At 36.7% G+C, this 20,198-nt stretch overlaps 1 protein-coding gene across 37 annotated transcripts in view; it reads left to right on the forward strand.

Annotated features, from left to right (window-relative positions):
• The first annotated feature begins 1,316 nt into the window (after positions 1 to 1,316).
• The window catches only part of LOC110459972 (zinc finger and BTB domain-containing protein 32-like), an 84,654-nt gene continuing 65,772 nt past the window's right edge, over positions 1,317 to 20,198 (forward strand). For 25 of the 37 annotated variants that reach the window (XM_021512591.1, XM_021512589.1, XM_021512582.1 and 22 more), the window contains exons 1-4: positions 1,318 to 1,483; positions 3,760 to 3,907; positions 4,287 to 5,623; positions 5,906 to 6,174. In XM_021512591.1, coding sequence (XP_021368266.1) covers positions 3,782 to 3,907; positions 4,287 to 5,623; positions 5,906 to 6,174 — 1,732 coding nt within the window. In that variant the 5' untranslated portion in view covers positions 1,318 to 1,483; positions 3,760 to 3,781. Of the gene's footprint in view, positions 1,484 to 3,759; positions 3,908 to 4,286; positions 5,624 to 5,905; positions 6,175 to 11,702; positions 11,817 to 12,124; positions 12,196 to 12,612; positions 12,842 to 13,078; positions 13,381 to 15,032; positions 15,093 to 15,996; positions 16,071 to 16,298; positions 17,755 to 17,781; positions 19,194 to 19,235; positions 20,158 to 20,198 lie in introns of those variants that run through there. The other 12 variants (XM_021512561.1, XM_021512553.1, XM_021512556.1 and 9 more) reach the window with 5 other exon arrangements.

Raw genomic sequence — 20,198 nt, forward strand, 5'->3', positions numbered from 1 at the left:
CATGGACGTATATTACCTGTCTGGTATCAGAGGTCCCATACAACACGGCTATGTATGTTATCCATGGACGTATATTACCTGTCTGGTATCAGAGGTCCCATACAACACGTCCCTATGTATGTTATCCGTGGACTTATATTACCTGTCTGGTGTCAGAGGTCTCATACAACACGTCCCTATGTATGGTATCCATGGTCTTATATTACCTGTCTGGTGTCAGAGGTCCCATACAACGCGTCCCTATGTATGTTATCCATGGACTTATATTCCCTGTCTGGTGTCAGAAGTCCCATACAACACGTCCCTATGTATGTTATAGATGGACTTATATTACCTGTCTGGTGTCAGAGGTCTCATACAACACGTCCCTATGTATGTTATCCATGGTCTTATATAACCTGTCTGGTGTCAGAGGTCCCATACAACTCGTCCAGTAGCTATGTATGTTATCCATGGACGTATATTACCTGTCTGGTATCAGAGGTCCCATACAACACGTCCCTATGTATGTTATCCATGGTCTTATATTTCCTGTCTGGTGTCAGAGGTCCCATACAACACGTACAGGAGCTATGTAAGTTATGTGTGGACTTATATTACCTGTGTGGTGTCAGAGGTCCCATATAACTCGTCAAGGAGCTATGTGAAGTAACCATGGACTTATATTAGTTTAAACATATTTTATTGACAACATATTGACAAAGGGATTAGTCGGTAAGCCAACTTATCAATTGACTTCTCCCGTAATATTATCCCCGTTTATTATATAGGTTTTGTACAGTTTTCAGGGGTGAAATGTGAGACATAAACGGCATATCCGGTCGGGATACGTACACCATTCCAAAGGTATGGGATAGTATGACCGCGCAGTCCCTAAAGGGCAAGAACTTGTTTCAGATAAAACTTTTCCCTCGCTGTAAGTAGTGAATAAGGTGTGAAATAGCCCGAAATGTAGTATTAACGAAAAATAAAACAAATCATGTTAGAATAAACTGGATAAACATTATACAAATTCTTATATATGCATGTAACACTTGTGATTTTTTTTTAATGTTGTTGCATTTTATTTCGGGTCTGGATGGTGTAGAGGATAAAAAATGATTTTAAACTGGAAATAAAATTAACTTAATTTTTTGGCAGGTGGAAAATTGATTATGGTGTCAATGTTTCTGAAGGGTAAATATATATAAAATAACGTAAATATAATAGTGTAACCTACCTGAAACCGCCATTTAATATCCCCCTTGAGGTACCTCATGTCGACAAAAAATTATAATGAGCCTATAAATGTGTTATCTGCGCAGACTTTCTGCGCAGAGACAGTGTGGCACACTTTCCCGCTTTAGTCCATAGAACAACACAATGGCGACCGGTCCAAGGAATAGTTGAACCTGCGAAGAACGAAGTATCATTTAATCAGAAGATAAAGGCAGTTACCGAAAACATTGCATCGATATCCAAACGTTTTCTATCCCTAATTCAGGCAAGTTTTTGTGATGCAATATTTCAGTGTAATTTGTAAATCCCCTGCCGATGTCTCGGTGAACAGTTAGGCCCGACTGTTCACCGGGAACAGCCATTTTGAAAGCTTTGTTCAAAATTATTCGCATTTTTTTCAGCAGACAATTATTGATGTAAATACTGAAGTTGTCATTGCCTTATAGATTTTGTCTTAGTTTGTCATTTCCTTCCTATCTGTCGCTATTTAGACAACATATCGTGTTGAATTGTATGATTTGTTACATTGCCGTATTTTCCGGCATTCTGCATGAAATTATCGGCGTGATGAAAAAGCGTCCGTTTCTGCGTTGTAGCATACAGTAATTATTATAAAATGTTTGTTGCTCATAGTATATCACAACACAGATTTCGATTGTTTTCAAAGCTCAAAGATGCAAGTTTTTGAAATTCAGTCAATCAACTATTGGATTAGAGGCCTACAAATGAATGGGGAAGCGGGAAGTGAACCGATTTGGCCTAACAATGGCCTACTGTATTCACCGGCATTCCATATTCAAACGACAAAGTCACGGATAGATATTTGATTAAAATCCTCTGTATTTCTTGTGTGTCTTTTAGAATGTCAGTTTTATTTATATATAAAGCACTTAATGAATAACAATATTAACATCTTAAAATAATCTCTGTCGATTGTTGACCATCCTACTATGGCCGGAAGAAGTAGTAAAATTATGTTTCTTGTAGACTGTCCCATTTAATTGCCTTCTCCATATTTTATACTCAGTTTTTGAATACTTTGTCTGCATCTAATATTTACTCTGAAATAAAACGACAGAAAGCACTATTATAACTCTAGGCTGAATTATTATGATGAAATTTCCCTTTAAAAACGTTTTCCTATAGATGTCCCGGACCAATGGGCTTTTAAAGTGAAAGTTTTTTTTCTGATTTTAATTTTCTAAGCAATCAAAAGATCTACATCTGATATAGATAATACAATTGTATCAAAATGGAAATTTCACGAGTTGAAGATTTAATGTGAATTGTGCACAATATTCCAAATTTCCCTCAAAGCATAGAATGCTATCTGACCATTTAAAATAATTGGGATGTTAGCCTGCAACAGGAAATGAATGTAGTGATAAATTTCGTGCAAATCCTGGGTCCTGTATCCATAGAAAGTTATTCTTAATTAGAACTTTTTATAATTGGAAAAATACTGAACTGGTCCACAAATTTTCCCATTGAGATTTATAAAAAGTTCTCATTAGAAATAACTTCATATAAGGTCTAGTATGAGCACGAGACTCGTGATTTTCTACATGTATTTCTAGACTGAACTGGTGACGACCTGTCATGTGACCACATTTCCCCCCTCGGTGGTATTCATGATACAGACTTGGTGAACTGAAAGTTCCATCATTTCCTGTTGCAGGCAAACGTCCGAATTATTTTAAATGGTCAGGTAGCAGTCTATGCTTTGGGGAAAATTTAAAATGTTGGTGATGTATTGGAATATTGTGCACATTTCACATTATATCTTCAACTCGAGAAATTTCCATTTTGATACAACTATTATCTATATCAGATGTAAATCTTTTGAATGCTTAGAAAATTAAAATGGAGCAAAGCAAATTTGCTTTTAGGTGTGAATATATATGAGCAAGGGAAATATCTGTTTTCTGACTATTGAAAACTTTGAATAATCTTTAAAAAAATGACAGCAAACATAATATCTGTTGTTCGCCATCATTATATCAATAGATCCTGTGCTTTCTCTGTTTTTCCTTCCTGTCTATAGCACTGGTTTGAAGCCATTTGACCTTCTCAACAGGTCTGAGGCCGGGAAATTTGCCTTCTTATTGGATTAAAAATCCTAGTTATTTAAGGAACCAGTCAGTCCCCAAGGATGTCTTGAGTGTATGCCAAAGAATACTTGTTATTGTAACTCAGCAGATAGCTACTGTTAATGATATATTTAACCATAAACAGAATGTGTCTTATGTAACATTTCAGCCTTAATAGGTTGTAGTTTGACTATATCCTACTTTGGAAGTAATTCTAAGTCCTGTTAAATCTAGAATAACTGATTTTAGCTTTTGACAATGAATAAAGGGAGGTAACCTACACTAAAAGCCAAAATTTAAATGAAAGGTGTAAATATGTGAATTTTGTGGTGAAAAATTCAGGTGCATGAATTTAAAAGAATGGGAGTAGTTACTTGTTTTACTTCACTTGTATGCTTTTTATTGAATAGCTGGACTTTATTTTAACTGTTCAATTTTATTTTTGCTACAGATTTAAGAAGTCAGGTTTCAAGATGAGTTACCAGAAATTCTATTCCAACCAGATCCACTCCAGCTCACTGCTGTGTCAGCTGTCACACTTATGGAAGAGTCAGCTTCTGTGTGATGCGCTGATCAGGGCCGGGCCGGTCACTATCAAGGTAAGTCTGACAAACAAAGGTGATGATAACAAGTTAGGTCTGCTTATACATAAATTTTGGAAATACACAATTTATTGATATTTTGTTTTGATATTTGTACTTTTTTCTAGTTTGAATAAAAATATAGCTTTTGACATAGGATCTATTATTTAATGCACAATATTTTGAGGGAACAGTGATAATCTACATGCGAGTCCCAAGTCCTGTACTCATAGAATTTCTGGAATTAGTTAAATTTAACATTGTGGGACTCATTGTTTTTAGCAATACAGTTGAAAAGGACTCATTAAAATAAATTGTAAATGGATCACTGGGGGAATATTAAAAAGGGAAAAAAAATGGAACTGTTGCTTATAATGTCCTTATTTTGATTTTGTAGGCCCACAGATTGGTGTTGATAGCAGCATGTCCCATGCTTCAATCCATGGAGAATGCGTCGGCAGGTTCACATCTAGAAGTTCGTCTAGCAGCCGACATCAAACAAGAATCAGTCAACACATTCCTACAGTATTTATACGAGGGCTTCATGATGCTAACTGAAGACAATGTTCGTGATGTTGAGAAGGTAGCTAGACTTTTACAGGTAGATGGTGTCATCAAATGTTGTGCAGACTTCTACAAAGCTCTCAAAACCAAAACAGGTGTAGCCATTCAGCCTGGCCACAATTACAAATACTCCTTCCAAGATTTAATAGAATTCCGTCACGTCCGAGCATCCGAAATCATCAAATCCACACAAGATAGAATGACAAAACGTACTTCGGAATTTTCACGACCAGGAAGTCCAGGAGGGAAGAGACAGAGAATGTACATGCATCCAGGAAGTCCGTCTGTGGACAGAGCAGATGACCATCACAGTATGTCTGATAGTTACAAAGCTAGTCACTTGGCCCCTGACCCTTGGGAAAGGGTTCCTAGGCTTGGGTCAGGCATGGGTCGCCAAGGTGCTACTGGGAGGAATTCCCAGCCCGGTGTCATAGAAATTGTTGAAGACAGTTTGGAAATTGTACAAACTGAACCAATTAACAAAGATCCAAACAAGCCGTCAGATTCACGACAGACTGTTCAAAAGAGTGTTGCCATTTCTATAGCTAGCCAAATCACAGACAGTACTGACCTTCGTGTGGTGAATATCACTGGAAGTAATCGAGATGGCAGCAACACCACCTCAACCACAAGTTCATCAAAAAGTTCATCCCATGCCCACCAAGAGTCATCATTCCCACCAAAGTCCAATGTTTTATCATCGCCATTAACATCACTACAACAGTCATTTTCATCATCTGGCGCCATGCACAGAATGCCAGATATGTCATCTCATGTTATGCCAGGTCCTTCATTCCGTCAAGAAAGGGCTCCAGAACACTTTCATATTCCAAATTTCAGCAGTACAGACCTAGAACTAGTGCAAGTCCCAAAACCTAACAAAATGCAAGAGGCTGCTGCCAGCACTAGTAGTTCACAATCACAGCGCCAACCCTTCCCAGTGTCCTTGTCTCCAGTAGGTGCTTCTTCCAAAGCATCGTTTGCTATAGGGAGTGCCAGTCAGTCCCCAAGCAGTCAGCCAATGGGTTCCCCGATGGCAGCACCCACATCCACTCCCATCCAACCAGCACAAATAGCCCGGTCCCACTCTCAGGGTAGCAGTGCAGGGCACAGTGACAGTGGTATGGAGAGGGCGTCACCTGTGGTAGACAGTGGCAAGGACCCTTCTAGGTTTGTATTTCCTTGATTCATCTTATTCTGTTGGGAAACAGAAACATTAGATACACTTGATATACCTATACACTTGTATATATGCAAGTCCTCGCAGTTCAATTAGGTGGACCATTTTTTTTTCTACAAAGAAAAATGTCTACCATAGGATATTTGGAAAGATTTGAATGCTTGTCTTGAAAATTGTTAAAAGCTAGAGCATATATTGCCTGAAAAATATTCTAGATTGACTACAACAAATGTTATTTGTATTCACATGGTTTTTATGTTAAACTTTTTCAGCTATAAAGAAAAGCAGGAACCGTCGCCATCAAGTACTGCTGAAATGACCCCAGACATTAGCATAGTTAAGGTCGAAGGTCAGGACAAGGACGACACAGGGGGGCTGGACATGTATGTTGACATGCCACCCGACGGAACAATGACAATGCACTCTGGAACTGGCGAGGAAAGCGACAATGATCACGACGAAGCATTAGAGGAATGGGCACGCGAGGAATCGGCAAACGAAACTGGAGATATGAGTCAAATGGACCCAGGAGGGGCAAAAGGTAGGTGTAGCGTTCAATTCCTTTTGGCTTTTTCGATGAATTAAGCAAACTTAAACATTGACCATTGAATAAGTCTCAAGAAATTCTGCTGTTAGGGAAATGTTTCATACAAGATACAGAGTTCTGTTTAGAAATAACTTCCTTCACTAAAATCAAATAATGAAATAAATGAAAATGGATACATGTATCTCCAGATAATGATAGAATTGGAAAGAAATATATATATGTAATGGCTATATCTTCACGTGTAGATACGTTGAAACTGCAAGTATATGAATTTCCCTTTTCAAAATAAGTTCTTTCAATATGTAATTCAGATTGTGTAATTTGACACCCAAAATTACTGTGAATTTATACAATAAGAAAAATTCTGTTTTAACAATAAATATACAAACAATACATGTTATGCAATTTAACCTGTGTGATGTATGAAAAATAGATTTTATTTAACAGCAGAGCATTTTAATCCAAAGAAGAATTTGAAAAGTAGTTGGTTAATTATCTAATAAATAACTTATTGTAATATGTGGTATTTTAATTGCATTTAAAATAGTATTTTACACTTACTTTGAATCCATAAAATGATTTCTTTTTGATGTACAAAATAATTTCAAGAAAATTGTTCTTTAAAAACCAAGAATTTTAGTTAAAAAACCTTTAGTACAACATTCATTTGTCAATGTCTGGTTTGTCTTTATTCTGTAGAAAAGGCTGATACATCAGTAGTATTTATCTCAAAATAGCTCCATTTCTTACTTTGATAAAACTTCGGTGAATATTCGGTACGCTGGGTGTTGATAAAAACTTTGGTGAATATTCGGTACACTGGGTGTTGATAAAAGAAATTGAGAGGGGGTCCTTCATTCTGTTGGCCATAGCTGCCAAAAATATAAGACTACCAGTAATTTCTTTAAATATTCTTGGAAACCAGTTAACTGGTCATTTTAATGATGTAAAAAATGGATTTTTCATTTGTACATTCAATGATTGAATACAAAAATATTTTATTGGGAAGGGGGATTATAATCATCAATTCATGGTTGTCAGATTTTGTTCGCACATTCAATGATTGAATACCAAAACATTTTATTGGAAGGGGGGATTATAATCAATTCATGGTAATCAGATTTTATTTTTAAACACACAAAAAAGATATTAAGATAATTTGTTGATATAAGCAGAATATGGAACATGGAGGCAGTGTTGTATGGGGAGTGTAATTGGCAGAGACCTATTGACACCCATGTGTATGGACAAAAATTCTCTGAAGTTTTCATCAATTATGAGGAAAGAGCTATTTTTGGGAATGTTTTTAATCTTGTACAAGAACATTTATATCTCTAGGNCCCCCCCCCCCCCCCCCCCCTCACTCCCTGAATTTTCCTGTCCAACTGAATCCTATGTACCAAGTCCAGGTTTCTTTCATGTTGCAAAGGTTTTCCTACCACATTGTCAACAGTGAAAATGTGTAGTTGTAGAACAGCATGATTTTGTAATCTGCGATGCAGGCTTTGAACAAATTAGGCAGCCACAGCCATTTCAAAACTTCAATCATGGATATTGGATTACCACCTTCAGGTTTTCTCAATTTTATTAGAAAAAATCATAAATATAAATAGAATATACAGATCCTAGCATTAACACCCTTGAAGTAACAAAAAATACATATATATACCAAAGAAGAATGTCAAACAAAAAATAGAAGTGTATTTGCACACAAATATTTTGGCTTTTTCTGGTACCATTCTGACAATTGAAACCCAAGTAAATTTGCAATATTTGTTCTCGTACAAGGTATAATTGAATTGTATGAAGGAAAGTCTTCAACATTATTTGTTCAGGACATATAAAGTTTTGAACAAATAGGCTGAAGATTTTCCTAAACTGTTACGTGATTGAAAAAATGCACCAAGGAAATTTATGTAGCAATTTTAACTGTTGACTAGAAGTACGAAACTCTTCAAATGCTGTCTACAATAATATGTTATAATTGATTAATTTAAAAGATATTTTCTATCATTTTGGTTGTGAACTGAATTTTCTTGGTGCATTGTCATGTACCGAGGATTTTGACACTATCTCTGTCCCATTTTGCATTGCAGATGATGCACATAGATGGTTTAAAAAATGAACTTTGATGACCATTTATAATTTGTTGGGAGATAGCTTCACAATCCTTGGTGCAGTGTTAATGTGTTTCATTAGGCAGACATGAAATGTTGAGCAAACTAAACACTATATTGATGAACATGTTTTGACTGTCGGTACTTTAAGCTACAATGCTTGTTAGGAAGAAAAGAATGGGATTACTGTGTACTGGTAACAATGTCTAGTTGGTCTCGGAATGTCCTTGATCATAGCGTGTTAGTTGTGATGGACATCGGTGGGATTTCAGTTACTGTTGATCAAATGGTCTGAGAAATTTGGGAGGAAAACCCCCCAAAGAAAATCATTTCCCATCAAATGTTTGAAAGAATATGAGTTCCATTTGATTGAGTACTATTGGCTACTACAAGGGGCACCAGCTATGTGATGTGGTCCGTACAACCAAGTAATAACAGGGTGCCTGTTTGTTTGCCACACTTCATCTGGAAAATCTCGAACAAAGATGTTTTATACACCGAATTTGATAGCGGTGGGATACATCCAGCTGCTGGAAAGAAGGAATCTTGCAGAACAATGACCTGACTTTTAAAGAATATATGTTCTACAATACACATTACTGTGATTCCTTGTTAATCAATACAATTTATCCTGTTTCTTTCATCGAGAAAACTTGTCTGTATTTCATTCTAAAACTGAAATGTACAGAGTTAACAAGGTTTCATAGTGCAGACATGTACATAATAAAAAAGATGAAAGTTTCTCCTGAACACAACGATTTGATGCTCTATATTGTATGTGGTGTATAGTTTGCTCTTACTTTATCCTTGCTTCCTCCAACTACTGTAGGGGATGACTCCTGTTAATGAGCATCCCAGAGGTATTGGAGGTGAAAAGGTTAAAGGTCATCCAAGCTAACAGATCTGGTAACAGTTTCTACAGTTCAAACACGATGATAACAAAAACTATTTCAATTGGACTTAATTTGCCCTCATCATCATTGGTTAGTTAGTATTATTTTTTAAAAAGGTTCTGAATTTTTTTTTTAGAAAGAAAAATCAAAAGATCAGTGTCAAATTTTGAACAATTGTTGAGGCAAAGATTTTTTAGCTTGGAAAGACTTCAGTCTTGCCTTTGTTGATTTTGAATGTTACCCAAATGTTTGGTGCTTTATAGTTCCAACAGTTCAAACGTGAAAACAACTATTCTTGATTTTATTTTGGCAAAGACTGAATATTTGGACAAAAAAGTAATTAACTTATTGCATTGACTTGAAAAATGCTCTTTATCAAAGTCGTACCAAAAAAATAGCCTGTTTGAACTGTTGGAACATTTGCCGTAATTGTTAAGGGAGGAGCAGTGGACTGTTGTAAAGGACCAGCCGAGCAGCCAGTATTCAACCTTGGGTTATCCCCCTTTGCAAACCGGGGTACAGATAACTGAAAATTGTTGCCTCACAAATATTTTCAGAATTCTTGTAATGTCAAAGGCAAACAGTCCCAAAAAAAGTGACCAAGATGTTAAGATGATTAAAGTCAGAAGTCGTTGCAACAAGGACTAGGCACTGCGTTGTGTATACAATTAATCAGCAGGATTTTTATAAGTATTTGATAAATTACGATTTTTATGAAATTTGAAACTGTGACTGTAATTGTATGCAGGACACTTGTTGACAGCCCTAGTGATCAGGTTGACGAGCTCTAGTACAGCAGTTTCATGCATGATGGAAGTAACTAGGTCAATGATTGATGAAATTTAACAATAGACAGTGAAACATGTAATGATGTTGCAAGTGGCTGTGCTGAAAAATGATGAGTATAAATGTAATTGACTCGTCCAGATTACAGATCTGGTATCTCCAAACTCTTAGCACAGTTACTTTACCAACCTAGCTATCTGTTTCTTGGACATTGATCTAGTCCAAGTCAGCTAAATTAGTAAAGAATTAAGTAAAAAAAAAAGGGTAGCATTGATATACATGTTGTCAGGAAGTGGTTGAATATTGGCTGTGCTTCTGGTCCTCGTTGCAGGTAAGTGGTGTTGTCACAAACACACATGTACACACATCAGATTCACAAGTAACACAAACGAGCACTTTGCTACGACAGCACCTTTCCTATAAAATCCATTCCGTGGAAAATAAGATACGCAACAGGAAGTGGAGATCACCGTTATAAAGACAGATTTACCAAGGTCTTGGATTTCCTTGCCTTTAAACAATATACCGGTTTTGAAAAAATTCTAAAGTGACTGTCAATTTAAAAGTCCATGCGAAGGAATTGGCTGATACCTGTATATTCTTGTCTTGGGATGTTGGATATGATTTGCGGAGAAAGGATGTTTGAAAACAGGATTTCTTGCTCTATATTACGAGTCTCAAGATATTTGGGTAGGGGGGATTGTCAAACCATTTGCTATAGGTCTTAAACATAATCTATTGTCCAACGTGAGCTTGGCAATAAAACTGGATATTTCTTCCGAAGTATATGACGGAGGAGGGACAACAACCCCCATACATTGAGAAAATGGATGAACCATCCAACTGGTTACATGGTATGACCAGAAATCTTTGGAAGGATACTGATACATGGATATTGATATATGGAGATACAAGATACTTTAACTGTAATTAGTTCATGTTGTGGTGGATAGGTATTTCCATTGTTTTCACGAAGGTCTTTCTTCATACATTGCCTGGTGTTTGGTTGACAGGTTGTTTCTTAAGGTTGTTGGCTCTGTTCTATCTCATTTTGTTAGGACAATGTCTTGTCAGTTTTAATTTATTGAGAAGGTCCTATAATTCGAAGTCCATGATACATTTAAGTTGTTGGATTTATTCATATGATGAATAATTAATGTGTACTTTTGTCTTAAACCTGTAAGGACCTGCTGAGAAAGGCTTGTGCTTCAGATGTTTACTTGAACATACTTTACAAATGGTGACGTATATTATTTGTGATTGAATTGGGTTATGTCACGGAATGAAACAAAATGTGTTTCCTTTGTCTCAATTCAAAATTCCTTCAGCCCAATGATAATTGTTTGCCTGTTAAGAAAGTCAACACAGAGATACAATGCGATACAATACAGATGGATTAGACATTTAATCGTAGCGAGAGAGAAATGTAGCAGTATTTTTTATGGAATAAAGAAGTTACCATAGAAGAAATCATCAAAGGGTAAGTTAATGTTTTGTTTTCACTTGAAAATATGTCATGTTTAAAATAAATAACAACAATAATTTATAAGTTAATGCCAATTTTGAGCTTAATGAGACACAGGACTCACTTTTTGTCAAATTATTATTTGTTGTGAACAAATTTTACGTAGTATTTCAAAATTGGATTGTTGTTGAAATTAAGTTATTTCCCTTGAACGAATAACTTGACATAATTATTGCAATGTGCTATCTTTCCTCCCATTAGATGCCCTTTTATATGGTTGGAGTGGAAGAGAAGACAGATCTGTGGACAACCTGGTGGCCAATTTGTGCCACCAAGTAACACCAGAGACGTATGGGAATAACCCTACAGGTTTTGGTAAGTTTCAAAATTAAAATTGGGATAAGAACGCATTTTAACCCCAACATTTTGAAATGTCTGCAAGACTTCATTACTGCAGTTATGTGTTTCAGATATATTTAAATTAATGTATATATATGCAATGATAGAAAAGCACTTTTGTAATTTTCTAGGTAAATGAGATTGCCTGATAATGTTGATCTATTTCAAGAGTTGTCAACCTTTATAATTAAAAAAAGTCTTTATGGCATCTGAATTATCTGTTTTATGAATTTTAAATGTTTATATAGGTATTATTTTTTATTTTTTATTTTTTTATCTTTCAGATGTAAACAGTATCGTGGCCAACCGCCCCAGGCCTGGACTTGTGAGTGAGGAGACTGCTAAAGCCTTTCAGGTGAGTTCCTTGTCCTGGCAATATCAATTGTTCTTTGCAGGTGTATCTGACTTGTCTGAATGTTTCAAGGCTGTCTGGTCCTTATTATCAATGCAAGCTATGAGTGACCGAGCAGTTTGTATTGTTTACCAGTACAATAATGTGACAAAATTTAATTACTTAATTGACTAAAGGACATTTTTGCCTATCAAAACACAGTGTACAGAATAGAATATGGGTTCATTAACAATATTGGATTTTGGTAAACTCCTTGAAACCAATAGATCATAATAAACTCGTTCAACCCTGAACTTTCATAATGAACTATTCCAACCTTGAATTGGAAGAGTTCAAAGGTGTCTTCAGGGGTGAATGAGCTAAAATAGAAAATTGAGTATTTGGTAGAGTACTGAATAATCTTGTGATGATTGTTCACAGATGGTGGAGTTGGTGCCAGACTGTGGGGTTTACCTGTACCATGATCAGATGTTGGATGCCCTGAAGACGGGGCTTGATCAGGACTTAACTTTAGAGAGGAGCGGTGAAAAGATGGCACGCTACCTTCTCGGGGTATTTTACACCTCCCGACAGCTTATTGGCACAACCCTTTCCAGGGGAACTTCATCCAAACGTCTCCTTAACCCTGTTCTCACAGAGTCCATCATTTGTAAGTATCGTCTCATATTTTTCCTGTTTTCCTTTCTAATTGTTCGGAAACCAAGCTTATTTCAAGTCTCCAGAATAAAGGAAAATGCTATTATTTTCATTGAATCGTGGTTTGATCATAATATTTTATAGAGATTTATAACAAATAAATTGAATACAACATACTTTAGATCAGTTTTACTGTTAGGCAATTGTCTTTGTAGCTTCAGTGTCTAAAACAAGTTCATTCCTGTTTCAGCTTTCTGTCTTCTGCATGGTCGGCATAAACGAGGACCAGTGAAAACTGCCATGGCATCCAAGATATCTGCTGCAACATTTAAGGCAAAGCATGCCCTTGCGTATCATGATACTGTTTTCGAGAATCAGTTGACTTGAAGGATCAATTAAGCTGATCAATCAGTGATCAAACACATTGAAACAATTATAAAAAAAAGAGAAATGACAATGCTTGGAAACATTGATGTTACTTGAAGGGTTACTGTTGCTAGATAAGAAATGTTCAAACTTTTGTTTTATGTGCAATAAAAAGTACAACATGGCTATGGTATTCAATGTTTTCATTGATACAAAAATTGGAAAATAATGATGTTATAAAGGCGTGAAAGATAAATGTGTGTCGAAAGGTCAACTATGAAGCAGGAGTGTTCAAACCTTTTGGAAGCAATGTTATATCAGAGTTTGTGTGCAGTATTTAGATACAGAAGCACCCAACAGTTAAAATGAAAATCTGGGAGGCCTTGGGTCCTGAAAATATTTTCTTGTGCTGTTTGATTGAGTAACACTGGCTTACTGACTAAGAGTAGAAACACTGACCATGTCAGTAGTTAGAAAGAGAGAATACATCTTCTAGATTTGAAAGCTGTCCACATGACTGGTTAGTTGTGAAAATGCTCCATGTGATTGGTTTTTGGAACATTGTCCACACTGATAGTTGGGAATACTTGAGGATTTTAGATAGGATCTCTATTCATCTGACTGGTGAGAACTCTATATCACTGGTTAGACGGCTGTCCTTGTGGCTAGTTAGACGACTGTCTATGTGCCTGGTTAGACGACTGTCTATATCCTTGGTTAGACGACTGTCTTTGTCCCTGGTTAGACGACTGTCCCTGGTTAGTTGACTGTCCTTGTGGCTAGTTAGACGACTGTCTATGTCCCTGGTTAGACGACTGTCCTTGTGGCTAGTTAGACGACTCCCTGGTTAGACGACTGTCTTTGTCCCTGGTTAGACGACTGTCTTTGTCCCTGGTGAGACGACTGTCTTTGTCCCTGGTTAGATGACTGTCCTTGTGGCTAGTTAGACGACTCCCTGGTTAGAAGACTGTCTATGTCTCTGGTTAGACGACTGTGTCCCTGGTTAGTTGACTGTCCTTGTGGCTAGTTAGACGACTCCCTGGTTAGAAGACTGTCTATGTCTCTGGTTAGACGACTGTCCTTGTGGCTGGTTAGACGACTGTGTCCCTGGTTAGATGACTGTCGCTCGCTGCTTAGTGGAAGTCTCTACCTCTTTGGTCATAGGCGATAACATTTTCCATGCTACTTAGAAGCCTTGTTGATACTATCCATCTGACGGCTTAGAAGTGGGAACACTGTCCTCGTCAGTGGTTGGGGTGGGTTAAGAAGTTGAGAAGTCTTGTTTGGTTGTGCTGTTCATAAGTCTCTTTTAAAGTTTATTTATTATGAAAGGAGGCAATTATATCAAGAGACCAAAACTAACTTAAGAAATCCCATTCATGTTTAGACAATATTGGTATTGTCGTATTGAAGTGACCCCTGTGTCTGTCTATGTCAAGATGGGCAAATTTCTTTACGTTAATAGCTGCCTTGACATATTTTTGTTTTCTTCAGTGTTGATAATAAATGTTTTCCCTACAATATTTCGGTTGTTAAGAAGAAGAAAGGCAGAGGAAGAAAATGCTAAATGGTAAGTTTTAATACATACTATCGATAGAAGAATTTAATAAGTGAACTCTTTGCATGGACCAGACTTAGGGATCACTTCAATAATAAAAACAGGAAATGTTGACTTTATAAAAAAAGTTATATGAAAGTGAAAGTTTTTTTCAATTAATATATTGTACTACATACAGTTCAATATTTATAAGTGAAGAATGTTCAATTTATATTTCATAGAAAACATAGTTGTATTTGATAAACATTATTTCATTTATATGAAAACTTTCTTTTTTCAGATTGTACCGATTTAGAGGCTTACATGATGTTTCAGACAGCGGACATGGATTTACTTAGAGGTAAGGACACTGGGTTACTGAAAGGTTACATAGGGATAAATATAATCTATTGCTATCAATAGTAAAATACGTAATACAAAATTACATAGGGATAAATATTATCTATAATCTATTGCTATCGAAAGTAAAATATGTAATACAAAATTACATGGGGATAAATATAATCTATAATCTATTGCTATCAAAAATAAAATATGTAATACAAAATTACATGGGGATAAATATTATCTATGATCTATTGCTATCAATAGTAAAATATGTAATACAAAATTACATAGGGATAGATATAATCTGTTACAACGTAATGATATAATATCAATAGTAAAATACGTAATACAAAATTACATAGGGATAAATATAATCTGTTATAACGTTATGATATAATTATAATATCAATAGTAAAATATGCAATACATAATTACATAAAGATAAATATAATCTTTTGTAACGTTATGATATAATATCAATAGTAAAATATGCAAAACTTAATTACATAAAGATAAATATAATCTTTTATAACGTAATGATATAATATCAAAAGTAAAATATGCAATACATAATTACGTAAAGATAAATATAATCTTTTGTAACGTTATGATATAATCATAATATCAATAGTATAATAGGCAATACATCATTACATAAAGATAAATATAATCTTTTATAACGTTATGATATAATATCAAAAGTAAAATATGCAATACGAAATTACATAGGGATAAATGTAATCTATTGTAACGTAACATAATATCTTTAGTAAAATTTGTAATACAAAATTACATAGGGAGAAATGTAGTCTTTTACAACATAATGATATAGTATTTGATAGTAATATTCTTCATAACTGGCATAACTCGATGTGCTGACTTGCCTATTGTCATTTCACTACATTTGTTTGTTACAGGCACCCCGTCCTACAGGCCTACAACAAGACCCTCGCCAGGTATCTACACAATGGAATATGCGTCAAAATTTGAGGTAAACGTCCGTCATTCAAATTCTTAACAATATTCCTTTAAAAAATATACTGGATTTAATGCTGTAATTCTAAACACAGGAAGTCATTGATCAATTTGAAGGAAGGTTTAATAACTGGGTGTTTTTAAATTTTGGAAGTTATGATGTCTATGGAAGTTTGCAAATATTTTTAAATAATTTACATTTGATTATTTGCTAAAAAGTAATTTATTTCTGATCATTTTTCAGATGGTTGAAATATCTCCGGGGACCAGAGTGTTTGTGTACCCCTATCATCTACAGGTTGCCTTTAAAAAGGGAGTTGAGCAGGGGCGAGACCAGCGTAATGGAGAGAAGATGGCACGCTACTTATTGGGTGTCTTCTGGACTTCCAAGGAACTTCTCGGCAAGTCCTTGTCTGGAGTCTCAACGACAAAGGAGCAACTTAATCCTAACATTATAGCTGCCATCACCTCCTTCTGTGTGTGTAACAGTCGGCACAGACGAGGCGAGGTACGCATGGCCCTGGCCAGCAAAGTGTCCTCCATATGTAGCAAAGCCAAGTCGGCCCAAAGGTATAGCATGCAGCTGGCTGAGAGTCGACAGCAAGCACTGGCATCAGCTCATGAAAATAGGCCAGGACTGCAGGCACAGGCTAGTGATAATGGGTCAGGAATACAGGCACTGGCTGGCGAAAACAGGCAATATCCAGAGATGTTGGACAACCGACAAAGCATTGAGATGACAGACAATCAGTACAACACACCATTAGCAGACCGATTGCCATACAGCACAGTTCCCACCAGCACACATGTGACGTCAAATCCCTATAATCCACCTTATGACTTGCAAGATCCAAGAACTTAGGAATAGATATAAATAATAGCGAGTCTTAAACGAGACATTCTCAACGCATCCAGAAGATCAACGCAATTGAGACTTTGTGTTTCCTTAGTCAGGGTATTTGTTTTATCAAAGTTCAAAATAAATCTTCTTATTTTCTGGAAATCTTTTCAACTCTTGCGTATATATTCAGGTACTGAAAAATTCCTGTTGGCAATATAAAAATACACAATATTGCTAATACTAAAGAACGATACTACCAATAGCACTCCAAAACGTCACTCCCAACAGCACTGAAAGCTTTACGAAACAGCACAACAAATCGTTGCTTCCAACAGCACTATGAAAGCAGCTCATGACAGCTATAAAGAAAATCGCTGCTGACAGCACTACAAACCACTACTTCCGAGACTACCACAATACCTGCTGCTGACAGGACCACAGAACACCACTCTGGACAGCACTACACAAAAAAACACTCGATAACAAAGAATACCACTGCTAACAACACCACTTCTGCAACCCCCCCCCCCCCAAAAAAAACCCCAACCGAACAGCAATACAAAATGCCACTCCCGACTGCACCACAAAACAAAGATTCTAATGGCATCTCGGAACACCCCTGCTAACAGCATTACAAAACTCCAGTTGGGCAGTACTGAGCCCGTTATTCTGTTTTGATCTTTGTTGTTTTGTTGGTGTTGGTTTGTATGCCATGTTATGGTTGATAACCTTTTTTTAGCCACAGTTGTTGAGGTTGTTTTCAGTCTGTTAGCAAAGTTGGATTTAACTCTGCCTAATTTTTCAGTGTTTTATAGACACTAGTGTAAAAGCCTGTGCTGGCTGTCTTGGATAAGAGAACTGACCAGGGATTCTTCTCTTTAAATAGGTCTCTTCATGTGGCCCCAAGATCCAAGTACGCAAGTCGCTCCAAAAGACGACAACAGCCAAGGTCAAGGTTTCCAGTGTGAAATGTGTGGTGTTATTTTCACCTCGAAAGAGCTTCTTGCTCAGCATGTTCAGAACGAATGCTCTGAGTTTCCCTGTAAACATTGTACACTGGTCTTTAACGATCGAAACCATTTAACTGTACACTTAGAAACAGTCCATGGTCAGGTCATAGCAGCCTTCTGCAACGAGTGTGGCAAGTCCTTCAAATCCAAGTCCGGGTATTACATTCACAAGAACATTCACCATAACTTGGTGAAGACTTGCCCTCAGTGTCAAACGTGCGGCAAATACTTTGGTAGTCCCAGTCGCCTGTTGGTACATCAGAAAACGCACCAAAACAAGAATTTCACCTGTAATAGATGTACCCGCATATTTCCTAACCGTGAACGTTACATTTTACATCAATGCTAGCTTTAAAAAGTGGAATAGCGTGTGCTATAGTACAATACATGCCGAGTCTTACAATAGTGTGTGCTATAGTACAATACATGCCGAGTCTTTACAATAGTGTGTGCTATAGCACAATACATGCCGAGTCTTAGAATAGTGTGTGCTATAGTACAATACATGCCGAGTCTTACAATAGTGTGTGCTATAGTACAATACATGCCGAGTTTTTACAATAGGGTGTGCTATAGTACAATACATGCCGAGTCTTACAATAGTGTGGGCTATAGTACAATACATGCCGAGTTTTTACAATAGTGTGTGCTATAGTACAATACATGCCGAGTCTTACAATTGGTTCTAGTTTGTTCAGTTACTTGCATGTTCTTGCCCTTTTTGTATACCGTAAGGGATAGTGAATCTTTCTTAAGTTTGCATACATGTCAAACATGTGTTTTGAAATAAAAATAATTCTAGTCTTGATATGTTTGCGTTCAGTAAATGTTATTTAGGTACGAGTGCTTTCTGAGCTAAGTAGATTTCAGTGATTTGTTAATTAGTAACCAGTGACTAGCTAGGTACATTTTATGACAAAATCTCCCTTGGTACTTGTGTGGTTAGTTCCTTTTCAGAATAATTTGACTGGCTAGATTGTTGAAATACCATGTTCAAGTTGTGACAGATCGGCAAGATGGCCCTGAAATCTGTTCTGACACTTTCTTCATATGACCTTATAAATAACTGATAAGGATGCAAAGCTGTGGTGATTTGTGTGCTTGTTTCCAGTGACTTGAGTTTGGTACCTGTCCTTTTTAACTTCAGATCCAGTGATTTGAATTAGAATCTTGTCATGAAGGAACCGTTGTTGTGGACAATACAGGGCATACTACACTTCATTCACAAGAAAAAGTTGGGGAATAAATTGAGAAAAGATTTGCATGCTGAAGTTTTAATCACACACATACAAAGAAAGAATCTGACAAGGCGTTTTTGTGTTTTGAATAGGCGATGATCTTGATAGCGGCATGCAAGTTGGCTCCATGACGGAAAGTGGAACGGTCCATTACATGTCTCTCTTGCGACGCCATTACTCGTGTGAGATGTGTGGCACCATGTTCCTGACCAAGGAACTTCTTTCTAGTCACGTTCAGAGCGAGTGTAGTCAGTTCCGTTGTAAACTTTGTCCCAGTCATTTTGACGATAGGAACGTATTGAAGTGGCACATGGCTCAGTGTCATGGCCAAGTGATTGTCTCCTTTTGTACGGACTGTGGGAAAGGGTTTAAATCTAAGTCGGGTTACTACATCCACCGCAAGATCCATCACAGTCCAGTTAACACCTGTCCCAGATGTAGGACCTGCGGGAAGGTGTTCGGCAGTCAAAGTAGACTCTCTGTCCACGAACGAATCCACTCGGGAGAGACCATCTCATGTAACGTCTGTGGGAAAACTTTCCGCTATGAAAGAAACTTAAAAAATCACACATGTGTAATCTGATGTGTTCACTGTTGATAGTGTTGTGACTAAAAAATTGCACTGCACTTCAAATTTTTCCGTACCTTTGTGAAGGGAATTTTCGATCGTGTTTTTAACAAGACTGGAAGTGCTGACTACTTTGATATTTTACAGTGTACATAATGAAGTACCAATAGTCACATGGCTACTTCGGCTATGAATTTTTAAACAGTTTCTTGTAATAAGAGTAATAAGTGCTCTTGGCTGGAAGAAGCTTGGGTCATTATCTGGTTTTTCATAGATTGTCAGCTTGTTAACATGACCACGTGACTTTGTAAAAGCTGGTTTGTCAAGGATTGTCTAAAGGTGTATAACTTAATGTTCATTCAGGAGTGTCTGTCTGTTGTATTGAAAGGTTGTACACAAACTGTGAGATTGTACTTCAATTTATAGGTGGAGGTAACTATTTGCAAGTTGTAACGTTTTGGTATGGAATTGGGGGGTGGGGTGGGGG

Source organism: Mizuhopecten yessoensis, unplaced genomic scaffold (assembly GCF_002113885.1).
Source record: "Mizuhopecten yessoensis strain PY_sf001 unplaced genomic scaffold, ASM211388v2 scaffold10275, whole genome shotgun sequence".
Classification (NCBI taxonomy): domain Eukaryota; kingdom Metazoa; phylum Mollusca; class Bivalvia; order Pectinida; family Pectinidae; genus Mizuhopecten; species Mizuhopecten yessoensis.